We start from the raw sequence: 16,430 nt of genomic DNA, 5'->3' as shown, positions 1-16,430 counted from the left end.
ATCAGTCCCATTTCTTCAAAAAAAAAATATTGCTTTCGATCTCTGGACCTTTCGATTTACTGTCCAGCCCTCTGGTTTATTATCCAAGTTTCAGATTCAAGAAGGAAATGAGCGAAATAAATTACACCTTAGGACAAAAAAATTTTCAAGATTAAAATTTTTTGCAAAATCTTGCAAGATTAACAACCACAATATGGTTATTAATCTTGCAAGATTTTGCAAAAAAAATTTATGTCGAAAAAGTTTTATAAATAAGTTTTAATTTATTTTGCTCATATCCTTCAAGAATCTGAAACTTCGACACTAGGCCACAGAGCCGGACAGTATATCGAAAGGACCATAAGGATCGAAAGCATTAAATTTTTTGAAGAAATGAAATGGGACTGTAGATAGAAAGAAGCCATTTTTATGCTTCTTAACCTAGCCCTAAGCGAGAAAAGCGCCTTAAAAAGCAGCGAAAGTCATTTCCTGTCCTGTACTTACATTTCTGCAATCGATGAACCCGTCACACATGAACCCATCGTTGATACAACTGTATCCCTCTTCACACAGAAAATGACCTTTAGTACAGTTTGCATCTCTTGAACAATTCATCTCGTCAAACTCATTCCGACAATTCGGGTACCTGGAGAAAATAAACACCCAAAGAGTTAATAAAAAGGTCATATAAAATGACCCCGCCCTCCCCGTGAACAAAATTTTTGGGATCTCTTCCGTTTATGCCCCCCCCCCCAGCATAGTGGTTGCATATTATTTGTGCACCCCTCAGAGGGACATGCCGTATTTTTACATCATGATTAACTGATGATTCTGCGTCGATTTACTTAAAATTCAAAAAGAACGACCAAAAATATGTTGACTAAATTTGACTTCCAAAACAGGCAAATTACCATTTAAAATTAAATTTTGTGCGTTTATTTTTGTCAGTGAGTGATGATTCTTTATTAATTACTTAAGAAACTATTTGGAAATCAAATTTTCTCCAAAGCCATCTCAACGACAGCGTCTAACTTGCATTTAGTCGAGATCAGATGTTTATCTTGCAGGAATCTGTCAGGTTCTGGCAGATAGGTGGTTATCTTCCACAATCTGGCAGAAAACTGATCATCTTTTAAGATACTTCCAGAAAACTGTTTATCTGGCAAATTCTGCCAGACAAATGATTATCAAATGATGATAAAATGGCTATCTTGCAAAATTCTGGCAGAAAAATGGTAATCTTGCAAGATTTAGATTAAATTAAAAGATTTCGTTCCGGTTGAGTTGCATTTTAATTTGCTGATAATATAAGAACTGATCTTTTCAGCTTCAATGAACTTTTTTTTGCAATACACTTGCTTCATTGATTGAATACAAGAGGAAAAAAAGATACTTGAAAAAAAAATAAACAATGCTTGACAAAATGTGTACATGTTGCGTATAGAGTACATTGTATGTTTTTTGTTGTTGTAACCAACCGCAGGCAATTTTTTTCTGGCTCCTTTAGAGCAACTAGTTAATTACTCGAGCTTTTTGACGTATTGCATCATCATGTTATTTAAATTTCTGGAAATTAATATATTTGATTATTGCCAGAACAGATTACAAACTCAATCAGCGTTATAATGCAGTACACTTGTAAAATGGGACGAACCGATTACATAACAAAAGTCCCGCAGAACAAACTACTTTGAAATGTTAGCCCAACAGATTCTTATTTTATAGAAATCTGTTAGAAAATTACTATCTTGTAGGAATCTGTAGGAATCTGGCAGGAAAATGGTTATCTTGTAAGAATCTGGCAAAAAAATGTTATCTTGTAGGAATCTGGCAGACATTTTTGGCAAAAGATGCATCATCTTGTCAGATTCCTACAATCTGCCAGATTCCTACAGTAAACAGAAATAGAAGAAAACTTTTTAATTGCATGGTTGCTCAAAATTGCCTCAGATTAAGTAGAGAAATCACATTACCTCTTTACACATGACGTCACCTGAGAAAGTTCGGTTTCCGAATTGCATCTACTCTCGACTAGGATTGTAAATTCAAAATTAGTCAGCCTTCTTTCATCTATGTATAGAGCAATCGTGGATAACAGTGACAAAACTGGACAAATTTGCTGGAGCAAATTTACCTTTTGCAACGTAATGATAGTGTAAGAATATCAATTATAGAGCAAAAAAAACAAACTCCAATATTATTTAAAAGTTTTCCAACGAAGTAAAACGAGCCTTGGTAATAATCTTGCGTATATCTTCAAATATTGCACAGTATTTAGACATCGAGAACGTCAAGAAGACATCATTTACGAACTAGCAAGATTTCCTGATTATTTCACATCCATATGGAACTAACGAGTCCAGTAAACAGAAATAAAAGAAAATTTTTTCTTTGAATAGTTGCTCAAAAACCCCTCAGATTAAATAGACAAATCACATATTACCTCTTTACACATAAAGGCCCCTGAGAAAATTGGGGTTCTAAATTGCAATTTCAGTGATCAGTAGAAAAAGCACACAATAAAATTTTAGGCTAGTCGACAAAATTTTGTCGGGACAAATTAGTTCTGCTAATTGAAGTATGAGGCCTTTCCCATTCTAACCCCCCCCCCCATGAATTTATAGCCCCTCACCCAATTATGGTATAATTACCATGATTGGGGGGAGGGACTATAGCTTAATATATAGGTTATTTAACCACTAAGCTGGGGGGGGGGGGGGGGTCTATAATTGGAAAGACCCGAAGCATGTACCATTTGTGTTGTAATGGAAAATGTATAAAATTAGACGGTAATGAGGAACAAAAATAGGAATAAATGATCAATTTACCCGTCACATTCCCACCCATTCATGAAATACTGAAGAGAATCGTTGCCACACCTCAACATGAAAGTGTTCTCTCGTCTGTCCATAAGGGCATTTAGGATCATCGGGTCTTCGTCCTCGTTATCTGAAAACAATGGGAATTATTCTATCCTAATCAAGAATATTATTCAATCTCTTTTTCAGCTGTTTTCAGTTTAACTGCCGTTTCAACAACCCAAACTTTTTCCAGGACAAGAGTATAAATTAATAGTACTTAATTCTTGTTGCGATAGAAACAGTTATATAACTTATCGATAAAACGAACTGTCGGCGCCCCATGATTGCTACAAAAATCTGAAACAATGTCGAAACTGATTTTTGATTAGACCAATTTTTAGCCACCACTCGATTTTGCCACTGTTGCCATATTAATAGGCACAAAAAAGTAGTTTAATGAAATAAGCATTTGTGTGAATTATACAGCTGTTAACAATGCAAACAGAATTTATTTTAAAAAATTGTTAAATAAAAAACTTAGTTGGTATTAGAATACGACAATCACAAAATGACAACCGACTGATAGTGTATCAAGTAGAAAAATGGGGTTTTATTTCATCATCAAAGTATTGAAATCTAGGAAAACCAACTTATTTCGGTCATTGTGATCGCCGACAATGAATAAATAAAGAACGTTGAAATAATCTCGTTTTGCCGCATTTTATAACTTTCCCTCATATTGCATGCGGTTAAGTTTTCTTCAAGTATCTCATAAACCAGAGGTCGTAGTGTCCCAAAATAAGTCCTCGTAAAAAGATCTTGCAGCAATGTAACTCCTGCTGTGTTATTGCTGTGTTGGGGGACATGGACGTGCTTTGTTCATGGACGAGGACCGTAACCTCCACGTGGGGGCCCTGGGTAGCTCATTTTGTAGAAGTTAGCACAGCGGAAAGTCTGAGGATTGAGCCCTGAACAAGCCACCTTGGACTTAAAACAAAATAATTCCAAAAAAAATCTTTGTCAGTGCGATTCACATCAGCGCAGGTAGGAGCTTGACATGCAAGATGTTAATCTAGAGCATTGAATTATCTCCCTTGAAAGAGGGAAGCAGCGTGGTTGTCAGTGAGACACTGTTAAAAATTGCTATTGCAGTCATTTCCATTGAGCTCTCACTGGGAAAATTTCTCCAATTAGCGAAAGATGGTCTAACTGAGTCGAAAGACAGCAAATTAAGGAAAATGAAATCAAGACTAGCAGATGATGTTGATTGTATAGTAGTGGTTTGGCTAGACTCCAAAAAATTGCTTCACTTTAAGAATGCAAGATGTTTGATAACTGATGTCAAAATTTTGTCTGACCCCTTCGCACGGTTATCAACTGAAGTGAAGACAATGTAGTAAGAAATAATGTGTAAAATCCAAACAAAAAAGATGTAGTGATAGTCAGGGAAATTAAAATAACAGAGTAGGGTGGCAACTGTGATCGGAGAGCTAAAATGATAAAGAGGGGCTACACTACATGTTTTGTCCAGACAACACTTGCATTGCTTGTCTCGAAAGATGGTTGTAAGAGAGACTCGAGGCACTCGGGGCACAACACCTCAAAGAACAGGGACCCAGATGATCTTTTTACTGATGCTCTAGTTTACTCTGGCTTTGGATTTATCCTTTTAAAGATCAGTAGAGTAAATACCTGAGTCTTCGGCCAGAAGGGATGTGCACTTCAGGATAGAATCGAAAATTGAAATATCACACTCGGTTGGTTAACGCCTTCCCTCCTCCTTTCCAATAACCCTAAACCTCTACCTAAAGCTTTTGTACTATCAAAACCCTCGACAACAATTTGATACTCAAATTATCATTCTTCAGTTTAATTTTCGCTATCGAAACATTCACAGTAAAAAAAATTAGTTTCCAGCATTATAGTTGATCTTTTTGGCCAGACGCTTCGTAAACTACTATGACAATTTTTTGGCTAAAAATATCAAGATCTTTGTACTTAAATTTTCAATATCTTTTACATCAAAGGTCTTTTATTATTGGTCTCAATAAACTTTTTAAATTTCCGACCTGTTCTCCTCAACCTCAAATAGTTTCATTGGCAAATTTACCAGCATAAAACTGGTACCATCAATGGAAACTAACGGATAAACTTGGAAGGTCTAGCATGGTTCTGGTACAATCTTGCAAAACGATAAATCGTCCTGCAAGATTTTGTCAGAATTTTGCAAGGTAAGCTTTTGAGTTACGATAACCGTGCCAAATAATCTTTCATCTTGCAAACATGAGCATAACTGTAGCATGCTCGAAAAGTATTAGTATGAGGCGAGAACATTCTTACTGATCATTTCTTCCATTATAACAAAATCTTACAGAACAATGACTTTTTATGCGTGGCTGACCCAAATTCAATAATATACAGATATCCTACCATAATTTTATATCTTAATGCAAACTTAAAACCACGCAACTATGCGCAAAAAGAAAAAATAAAGAATCTAACACAAAAGTAAGAACAGAGTTCATACGAAAAAAAACTTGAAAGAATCTCTCAAGGTACATATCCGTTTTGAAAAATCTTGCATTATAATCATGGTCTTGCAAGGCGCCGCATGGTCGTCTTTCAAACGTCAACTACGGTTTTACAAGATCTTCAAAGATAAACATTCGTCTATCAATTTCTTATTAGGGGAAATGCCTTTTGACGAAAAAGTATTGAAGAAAATATTCGAACCTGTTGATCCTGCGGATAACATCAAAATCAAGCATGCAGCTTTCTGGTCATTTAACTTTAAACCCTGATCTTTTTAATTAGTGATATTGCTTCATTCTTCATTCATCAAGTTCGAAAGGCTTAAAATGAGCCTTCAAAAAAAACAGAAATTGCAGATTTAAAATTCCGTATTCGTCAAATTTTCGAAATAAAATACCAAAAACAATCGCGAAAACTCAGTTTCCAATAAACTTAAACCAGTTCATTCTAAATTTTTCGAATTGTAAAAAACTTTAGTGCTAAACTAAATTAGAAGAAGTAATCTTCTTCGTTTGTTCCCCCCCCCCCCCCCCCCTCCAAATACGCATATATATACGTATATGCACCACCCAATTACAGAGCACGTGCCATTACTTAGTAAATCATTTTGTAAAAATATGGTACGTGCGTCTGGGGGATGCAAATAATATGTGCCCACTAAACTGGGGGGGGGGGGCACAAGACTGGGGGAAAAGAACAAGAGCTTACCTCCACAGTCGTCCATGTTATCCCCAAGCCATGCCAGTTCAATGCACCTGCCTGTATTATTGCATTGGTAAATGAAGGGAGAGTACGCCATCTCTTGTGGACATTGCCATCTAAACAAAAACAAATAAACAAACAAACAAACAAACAGCTGGGGCCAGGTGTTTGTTAGTTTGTTTGCTTGTTTATTTGAACTCTTACCAAACTAAATTTGGTAAGAGTTTGGTAAAAGTGAAAAATTTCACTTTATCAAACTACATTTTTTAAAATTTAGTTAGTAGCGCTCATGATTAAGACGAAATGAACCCAAAAATGATGACTTTATCTTCGAACCTTGAGTTATCTTAAAAGAAATTGAACTTTTTCAAGTTCTATCGAGGCAATTTTATTGACCAAACTTTCCAGATTGGCATTTTTGTCAACAATATTCCAAAATCAGATTTATTGATTTCCATAAATTAAATTTAAAACAAAGATCCATGACTTTGATCATGTTATAACATGATCAAAGTCATGGATCTTTGTTTTAAATTTAATTGCCAATTTTTACGTCATTTTTTGCTATCCACAATTTGAAGCAATTTTTTTTTCATTTTAGTGCTAAGCAAGCAATGATAAACACGAAAGACGCTGGAGTCATGGCATTGGGCTTCTTTTAGTAGAAAACTCGGATCTATTCTGCCCCCCCCCCCCCCCCACCTAGCATAGCGGGCATTTAGGGTAAACGCCTCAACCCCCCCCCCCCCCCCTATATAACGAAAATTGAATTTTTCGAAGATGGGAATCATAAAAAACACTGGGGTCGAAACAGTAGGTCTGAGAATTCAACAATCACTATTCTAAAAAGAATTTTAAAAATATTTTTTTCATAATTTGCTCTTAAATCTCTTCTCAAAAAGCGCTTATTTCTTTGTTGATATTTATAAAGATCATTATAAAAGACATTTATAAATGATCCATGATTTTCCAAAATTTAAAAATATTTCTAAATTATCAATTATTCTCGAAAAGCTTCATATTTATGTTTTCAAGTATTAGCGTGAATTTAAGAAAAACTTTTAAAAACATTAAAAATAGTTTGATAAAAAAATTATAAGTTTTTATAAATTTTGCAATATTTTATAGTTTATAAATATTTATAATTAATCCATCAATTTCAAAATTTTTATGAATTTCCTATTAACTTTCGACTAGGACACTTACCCCTCCTCATTGCAAACAGTTTCGTCACTCCCGTCCGAACACTGAAAGACTCCGTCACAGAACTCGTACACTTTCATGCACTCCTCAACACCTGGACATTTTAACTCCCAGAAGTCCTCCACGCATTCTGTAAAACAACAAGGAGGGTTGATCGATAAGGGATCGAAAATGGATCAGACTCCCATCTCGGGACAACTCCAAATGGTTATCTTGTAAGATCTTACACAATTTTCTGACGAAATCTTAAAAGATAACAATTCGTCTTACAAGAATCTTAAAAGATAAACATTCGCCTTATAAGATTTAAAAAGATAAACATGTTTTGCAAGAATCTTGTAAGATCTTACAAGATAACCATCCGGTCTCGCCCAGGGATTTAACATAAGGTCAGCGGGTTCAAAATCAGATATAAATTATCTGGTGAATTACAAAAATATTGCAGGCTAAATTCTTCGGAAAAATGTGGACAAAATAGTGAGTTGACAGAGTGAAAAGGAAGGAAACGTCAGGAAGGAAACGTCAGAAAAGGAAGGTGGCGCACAAACAGAAAAGATCCAAGATCTGCTGGGTTCATTTCTTCAAACACTTTTTCTCACTTAATGACCTTGATCATACATTGATTTTTCTGGCATCCGAATCAATCTTAGGCAAACAGTTTGGAGAATTTCTCTTGTGTCAGAAGAATCGATATTAACAAATGTTTGTTAAACAAAATGATTATTTGGGGGGGGGGGAGGGGTGTTGACCTGAGACCTAATGACATCGCCGATGTGAAGAAACCCAATGTTTTTCGGGCATGCACTAATGTGCATGACACCCTGTATCCAAGACAGCGTAACAACGAGTCACAGCATTTGAAAATTTATCAAAAACCAAACTGAGTGTGGACTTTTTCCCGGCTAAAGCGTTGAATTGTGGGCAATGTCTTCAAATGAACGCAAATCAGGCCTCAATTAGAATCTGAATTTAAATGTCATGTCATCTAGAGGGGCAGATTTGTCAAAGTGGTATTACTACGCAGCCTTTCAAACGACAGAACCATCTTCCATATTGTTTAATTTTCAACGCCATCTGATTTTATTCAAAATCTAAACAAAAATCGACTAACGCTCACAGCCGCTTTTTTTCTAAGCACCAAATTTTAATTCAGAATAAGAGCTTAGATCTGGAAAAAAAAATTAAAAACTTTTTATCACTCAAAAATGAGAAACTCGAGTGTGAAAAAGTCACACAAGAAGTCAAAGAATGTTCCAGAAGAAAAACGCGAAAACTGCTGAACAAAAATTTTACCTTAAAAAGATGCACACGTTTACAATATAGTTCATCCCATAAAGTTGAAGTAATCGAAGTTTCAAAAAACGCCAAAAATTGAGCATGCAAATGATCAATTCGGACAGTGTTTTTGAAACGATCGATTATTTCCGATCGATTAATTGAATCGATCTTCATGGGACGTGCTGTGATTGCTTCAAACTTCGTATTACAAACAGCAAAACACGAAATTTATACCATTCAGTCATTTAAGAAAATTTAAGCTAAATTTTTCGAAATTCAATCCTCTTCCGGCTCAATTTTTCTCTTTTTTCTTGTCATACGGATTGATTTCAAAACAAAACAAACATGAAAAAAATGAGTCTTTGTTCATTTCCTTGTCAGCAAAAGATAAAACTGATTGCAAATCCTCACTAATGCAACATTTACTGTTTTTAAAAGCAAATTATGTTCGAAAGGGTTATAGTTAATTTTAAAGAGAGATTTTTTATTCAAATTAAATCAATTCTAAATTTAAATCGTGAAAAGTTCTCATGTCAATTTGATTTGTGTTTGGTCTCGTGAAGACAATTCATTTATCGGTGCTTATCTGTCTGAATTTTTTCCGGATGTCTTGATTGGACAATATAATAAATTTGTGTCTGGGTATTTACAGTGCTGCTTGTCCTCATCTCACCCCCCCCCCCCCCCCTCCCCTTCCCTCCCCATTTCCCTCTATCTCAAATGATCCTATTTGCGAGCATATTTCCTCCTTTTTGATGAATTTTTCACGTCTGAAACGTTCATGTGTTAGCAGCATTGGAGCAAAATGGGCGGGCTGCGGGTGACCTGGAGATATGGTTAATTGATAACACAACCGCATATGGACCGCTAAACGGAGACTGGGGTGGGGGGGGGGGGGGGGGGAAGTTGGGCTATCAATTTCAAAAACAAACTATAAAAAGCAATTTTGGTGAACAATTTGGCTACGGCTATAATATCATTTTACTTAGTCAATAACATAGTATTATTTCAGCAAGATTTTTGTTCGTAAAACACTCTTTTTTTGTCTTATAGTGTTTTCGGTGGAATTTTTTTCAATTCTCGCCCGTCTCATCACTCCAGAGAAATCAGTGATAAAGAGACCAATGAATTAGAGCCGTTTGCGCAAAAAAAATTGATAGAACAACAGAAATCTCATCTGCAAAAATTTTAACATCAAAAACCTGTAACTCCTGAAAATTTTTCTTCAAAGATTTTTTATTTGTGTACAAAACAAGGAAAGCAGCCATAGACAGCAAACACGGGCCTTTTATAGTCCCGAATTGTTCAATAATTTCTGAAACTTAGGTGCAAATCGAACGAAGATATAAAATTTTTTCGCACAATTAACACAATTTACAAAAAGAAGTCCTGAAAAAAGGGAAAACAAGAAACAATTTTCGGATTACAGAATAAATTAGAATTGATAAACTTTTTTGAACTTGTATTTACTAATGGTATAAGGACAAGGATTAAATATTTACAGAGCAATAAATTATATGTAGAATTTTAACCAAAATTCGCTGCTATCGTTAGAAAACAAAAAATTAAATTTTAAAGAAACGAAAAGTAAACTTTAATTAGAAGTTCATTTTTCAAATCAAACGCACTTGGCAAGTTGTCATGTTGAATCTTGATTTGTTCACATGTCGAACTTTTTTATTGTTGTTCCGGTAAAGCCATCAATTTTTCGGTGCCTGTTTGTTTCCAAACGTTTTTTGGTTATCCAGAAACGATAAACAATTTTTTGTTACTTAGTATTGGCAGTGGAACTGTATCAGTTATTTGATACAGGAGTATTTTGATCAGTTATTGGTACAGGAGTAGTGAAAACTTTTTCTCAGTCGCCATTTTCAGTTGTTCCCCTGTATGTCAAAAGACTCTATTTGCGATCATAATTGTTACTCTTCGTAGTAGACTATTTTGCAATTGAAATGTTCATGTGATACGATCATTGAAGACAAGGTGAGCCTGGCTATTATCGAAGATGACGATATGTTTAATTGACAACCCATCCTAATATAGATAGCATAACGGAGACCATGAGATCCAACGAACCATGAATCATTTTTGAACGAATGCCGTGAATTCCAGTAATAAAAAACAAAAGACAATTGTGGCAAACGATTTGATCGTAATTTTTACAGTTAAAGAATGTTTCATATTGCCATGCGTGAGCTAATCAACAGTAAAAATGTTGTCTTTTTATGTAAACAGTTCTGTAAGAGTATAATTTGGCATAAAGTTAGAATGACGCAAGCTCGGAAATTTTTCGGAGAGCTCAATTCAGTTTTATATGCTTTAATACTATACAACAACGGTGAGCAGTAAAATAAAAAACAAAAATCAATGATTTTGTGACGTTGTAATTTTGTAGAAAATTAATTTCTTTTTGTCAAGAAATAACGTAGTTTATCAAAGTAATTCAGTTCTTTTGCTCCAAAGCAATTCTCCAGTACAAACAGAAACTAAGAACGCACTAAAAATTTCCAAAAAAGGCTGAACAATATCGAAGAATATTAGGTTTTATTCTATGTCATATATAATTATTGGTTATCATATCAAGTCAAATCTGGTTTTATGGAATCATTGCAATCATAGTAACATCATAAAAGCTTCCTAATAAACAAAAATGATCAAAAAAAGTTTAGCAGGAACATGAAAAATTTCTTACACTTTTTCTCTAAATAACCAATACAAAATTTTCATTTCCTTTAAGTCAAATGGGGACAATTTAAAAATATAGGTACGCAAAATTTCAGTATCAAGTAATCAGGCAGAAAAAAATACATTTTTGTCTCAAATCAAGCGGGTAAGTTTCTTTTAAATAATAAAATAAGGAAAGCTCATTTTCTTTCTTTTTCATTAGATCCATCCTAAATTCTAATTTCTGCAAACAATGAAATCATAACAGTATACTCCGATAGCCAAAAACTAAAGTTAAAGACAAACACTCTTTCTCTTTATCACAACATAGCAACTTTCGATAATTTTTGTCTTTGAAGATGATTGCTGCTTGGGAGTGCAACTTAGTGTTAGTTGGTGAATCTGAACAACTATAGAAATTTTACGTACAAGGTTCTTCCTAATAATACAAAAATTCATATATGGTTCCTATTAATCATTCGAAGATCACATATGATTCCTACTAATCATTGCAAGATCATACTAAGGAGCTTTGTGTGTCTTATATGAAACCATAATTGTTTCTTGTATGATTATCAAAAATTTTCATCCTGGCGAATCGTGTTCAATTCTTCATTTAAATTGTTTCTTATTTATCTCTGTATCTTAAAGTTGATCCGAATTCTGTTCAGGACTAATCTATCAAGGATTTTTTTCCAGTTTTATAAAGAAAAATTACAGATTTTAGGATAATTCATGATTTAGCGACCAATATTGAGTTTGATTTCACTTATTAATGTTAAGACCTGGGATTAAGTGTGACATTTAAACTGTTAATTTTGTTTTGTTGGGGTTCCAGACAGCGACCCTCAAAAATTTATTGATAGAAGGTATTTGTGGTATTTATAGCATTTTGTCGGCGTAATTAAGCATAACTGTTATGGCTATATGAATCCATTTACTGTTATTTATTTAATAGTGTTTGTCTGATAAACCTTATGTATTGAGATTAGTTATACAGTGAGAGAAAATTGACCGCACGAGATAACTCACCGCACCTTTTGCAATTTTCCGCACCTTTTGCCACTTATAGCCCCCCCCCCCCCCCCCCTCTTCAGTAGATAATTTAAAATTAGGCAGGCTAGCCTCGGTGGGTAAGTGGTGGCAAAAAAAATGATGGGGAGGGAGAAAGTGATCAAAATCTCACAAAATTGACCTTTAAATAGTAGTATATGTTTTCCTCCGCGGTTTTGGTTGATTTTGGAGTGAAACAAAAAAAAATCGCAGCTATACACTCAAAATGGTCTTGTCAAATTTTCTCGTTTATCTAATTCAAAACGGCAGACAAAAAATTTAACCACCAAAAAAAACAGAGCAGGTCAAGTACTAAAGTATGTTCAAAAAATTTTATTGATAACCTTCTTTGAATGTCTATAAAATCGAAAGCAGGCAAAATTTCCAGACAAGGACAAAAACAATGAAGTTCAAATCAAAAGTTTGTAAAAGATTGAGCCACGACAGGAATTAAACGGAAAAAAATCCATAAATGTATTAAAAATAGATCGCTAGAACAGCTAGTGGTTAACTGCATATCAAAAAAAATCCTAGCAATCAAAGTTAGTTTTTTATTCGCTAGTAGCTGAGACATGGCTGTACAAGAGAAGAACAGGCCCATGATGGGTTTGTCGGCGGTAAAATTTTTGTTATTTTCGGCATTTTAGATCCAATAAAGCACTGAAAGCGCAATATTTTGTTAATTGTTGTTTAGATATCGTTATCACTGTTACCCATTAGATGAACTGGTCAACCCTTTTTTGGCGATTCAAATAAACTGTAGAAGTTAATCAAAAGATTCAAATATTGAAAAATATTCTTTCTTTACAATTTTTACATAGGCAGAATTTATAAACGATTCATGAACAACAACTTCAACAATGCTCTCCATTAGGAAGACAAGAGAGAAAAAAACTGATTTGTTTAGAAAAAACTCAAATAAAAATCTAAAAAAAATAAAAAAAGAAAACAATTTTTTAGTTCAAATTACGGGTGCATTCTCAGTAAAACTGATAGTGTGCTTAAACAATTCAGTCGTAACAATAACGTAATAATCAAACGTCTTGATAACTGTCAAGCTATTCCTTGGCAGCGACCAGATAGAATTTGTGATAGTTGATCTCAAAACTAAAAAAAAACCAAACAGGTTACGAAGTTGTTCATCTGTAACAATTTTAAGACGTTCTATAAAATTTCTGGTTTTTGATTGCATTGATGAATTGTGACCCAATTGAGCAGTGATTTCATCCATAACTACGTACGATGTTAACCACTGGTGTCATACAAATTTCATACATATTTCATAATTTTTTTGGGGCAGTCAATTTTACTCGATGTCTTAATTTAATGATTATTATAACCTTAAATTTTTTCAAACTATTTCACAATTCTTTGCATATCGTTTCACTTAATTGTTTCTAATCATATCTTGGTTCGTTTTATCTTTGCTGCTCATCCCTATTAGCAGGTTAGCTAGTCATTTACTTAGTTTTGCGATTCGTGACAAGTTGCCTAACGTGTTCTTGTTATCCTGTGCGCTTTCAAAAATGAGCATTCAAAATAAGAATTGTATTTCGCTCCCCAAAATCATCTAGAAATTGTAGTAGCATGAAATCTCCAAAATCTGTACTCAATTCTAATCGAGTACGACAAATGGGGAATAGATGTCCAAAAAACATGTGTATTAACCAATTTTAAAAATAACGTCCTCCCCATTATTTTTCTTTCCCTTTATCAGAGTATTTCAAAAAAACCACTTCACTGAATATCATCAACATACTTCCACGTAGAGTTATGTAATATTTCTTGATAAAGTGACCAACAAACGATTTCCTGGGTAAATTCTAAAAAAAGGAAGTTAGGAAACCTGCGCTACCGCCAGTTTGTTTTCTTTTCCGTTTGTCTTGTCTATGTCTCTATGTCTTTTAAAAAATTTAATCCCATTTATCTGTGGTGCTGCTGCGGTGAAGGATTTCCAAAAAAATAGCTTTTTTACATTTTATCTGAAACATGTAGGATGAGCTAAATATTTTACTGCTCAGGTGAGCTAATATCGTTATCCTACATTTGCTGCAGAGAAAAATTTATTTTCAAATTATCTTTCGATCGAGATAATAAACTGGCCCTATGACGGCTGGAGCTATTGATATTTTGGCAATTTATTTGAGAACTTCAAAATAACGGGAAACGTTGAGGAACTCTGACAACTGCTATTTTGTTTCTTACCGATCATCCTGTGACATTAACGTAATCTATTTGGTCTTCCCAGCTATCAAATTGAAAATTTTGCAAACAATTTTCTCGTGTATCTTTGATGTTGAGCTCTAAGACGTGTGCTGAGGTAGGGTTACCTAGGAAGGTTACTCTAACTCTGTCTTATGGAGTCTCAAGAATATAGTATATCTTAAGGCTTACCTGACTAACTAAAGTTCTATTCCTCTAGTCTGTTACTCTTCTATCTGAGCTTCAGCAGACAGTGCACCGGCCGCAATGCTAAAGTCTAGCGTATATCTCAATACAAAACAAGAGCGGAGTAGAGAGAGAGAAATATACTTTATTATTATATCAGGTCTGACTGGTACCGACTGAAGGGTAGAGTTGTCTTGTTGTCTCTGGGGATAACAAATAAACATTTAAGGGAAAGGTATTTCCATAATTTCAACCAATCAGGGTTGAGTATTTCAGTATTTATTTATTAAATAAAATAAGTTTATAAATCCTTTTGCTGGAAGTCAACACTGACTCCATCTTTCCGGGTTTTAGAGTTTTTGTTTTTTGAAAGTCTCCTTTACTGTATAGTAGATTTAATTTCTCTTCATTCTTTCTGAAAGGGTTTTCTTCTTTTTAGGCTGAAGGTGTTGCCTTGTAGTTGTGGTTTTCAGATAATAGATCCCTGGATACAGGTTGCCCACATAGCAATGATGAACATCAACAACCACAAAAGTATCTATTCCACCACCACACTTCCAGTGGGTGAAGATTCTTCTGTGCCGCTCCAGTGTTGATGGATGTGGTGCTCCTGTTGTCCAGTGACTTACCTGACTTACCTGATTTGTATGTGTTAGCTGTTAAAGTGTTTATTATTTTTCTCTATGTAAATGTTCTTTGTTATTACGTAGTATCCCTTCCGGTGGGAAAAAGAAAAAGAATGTATTTTGTTCCGTTCATATCTAGAAATCGTTTGATTTCAATGACGTAGATTTCCTGGTTAACTCCTGTGTTTTAATGTTTATTGTTATGGAATTCCATGGAGAAATTGAGGGTAGTAGACTTTTTGTGGCTTTCTTGGCCATGTTGGATTTTGTAATTGAGATGAACATGTATTACTTCTTGAATCTGTCCGAGATCAAGAGTTATTCTGATGTCTGTCTGTTTACAATGATTCTGTTATACTTCTACAACGTCAAATTATATGACTGCGCTTTTCGTATCTGTATATTTTGTTATGATGCCTAAAAGGTGCTTAGTATTGTAAAGATTGTAATGGGTATGACTCAATTTCCCAATTGTCTGATTTCCATTAACGGGTACTTCAAATGATGTAAAATGTTGTCTGTCCGCGCGCTTATATCCAATAACCGAATTTTCCTTTTTGAGGAAAAAGCATTTAGTAATTGTTACAAATAAGATGTTAGTTGTTACGAATGGGTTACATGTGTCTATATATGTTTGCATACATATTGATTATTTTGTTTAAGATACATATTTGTTTTTTGTTCAGAATTGTTACGTTGCATATTTCGAGTTTTAAATATTGATTGTGAAATTTTCGAATTTCAAAATATTTGAGAAATTTTTTCAATCTGTTTGGTACAAGTGTAATACTAAGTGTTATGTATGTTGTTATATTTTGTTACAAAATCATTTTTGTACAATGAATTGAAGTTTGCATGTCTAAATGTACATTTTTCTCTAAAGTATATGTTTGTTTGTAAATTAAATGAGCATGTCTTAACTCGTTATGAGTAATAAGTATATGTAAAGTGTTTTGAAAATTATACATGTCTGGCTTAGACATTGTGTTATTCTTTGCATGTATTAGTGTTACTCATAAAACTATCATGTTCCTTTTTATTGTCTTTTCTATTCTATTTACAAAATTGCATACATCTAACTATGGAAAGGCTTTGCATATTTACATGTATACATATGACTAATTGAGGGGTAAAGTAGAAAAGGATTTTTTGGAATTTATCATATTTTATTTCACTTGCAGTGTTATACCAAAGGTATAACGAG

At 34.1% G+C, this 16,430-nt stretch overlaps 1 protein-coding gene across 1 annotated transcript in view; it reads right to left on the bottom strand.

The window, feature by feature from the left end:
* LOC142354613 (uncharacterized) overlaps positions 1–16,430 on the bottom strand; it is a 105,499-nt gene that overhangs the window by 28,664 nt on the left and 60,405 nt on the right. The window contains exons 5-8 of the mRNA XM_075406950.1: positions 7,221–7,347; positions 6,021–6,130; positions 2,808–2,928; positions 484–625 (exon numbers count right to left, since the gene is read on the bottom strand). Of these exons, the coding sequence (XP_075263065.1) occupies positions 484–625; positions 2,808–2,928; positions 6,021–6,130; positions 7,221–7,347 (500 nt within the window). The remainder of the gene's footprint in view (positions 1–483; positions 626–2,807; positions 2,929–6,020; positions 6,131–7,220; positions 7,348–16,430) is intronic.

Source organism: Convolutriloba macropyga, chromosome 15 (assembly GCF_964194025.1).
Source record: "Convolutriloba macropyga chromosome 15, txConMacr16.3, whole genome shotgun sequence".
Classification (NCBI taxonomy): domain Eukaryota; kingdom Metazoa; phylum Xenacoelomorpha; order Acoela; family Convolutidae; genus Convolutriloba; species Convolutriloba macropyga.
The sequence above is the reverse complement of the archived record's forward strand: the minus strand, read 5'-3'. Positions and strand labels throughout refer to the sequence as shown.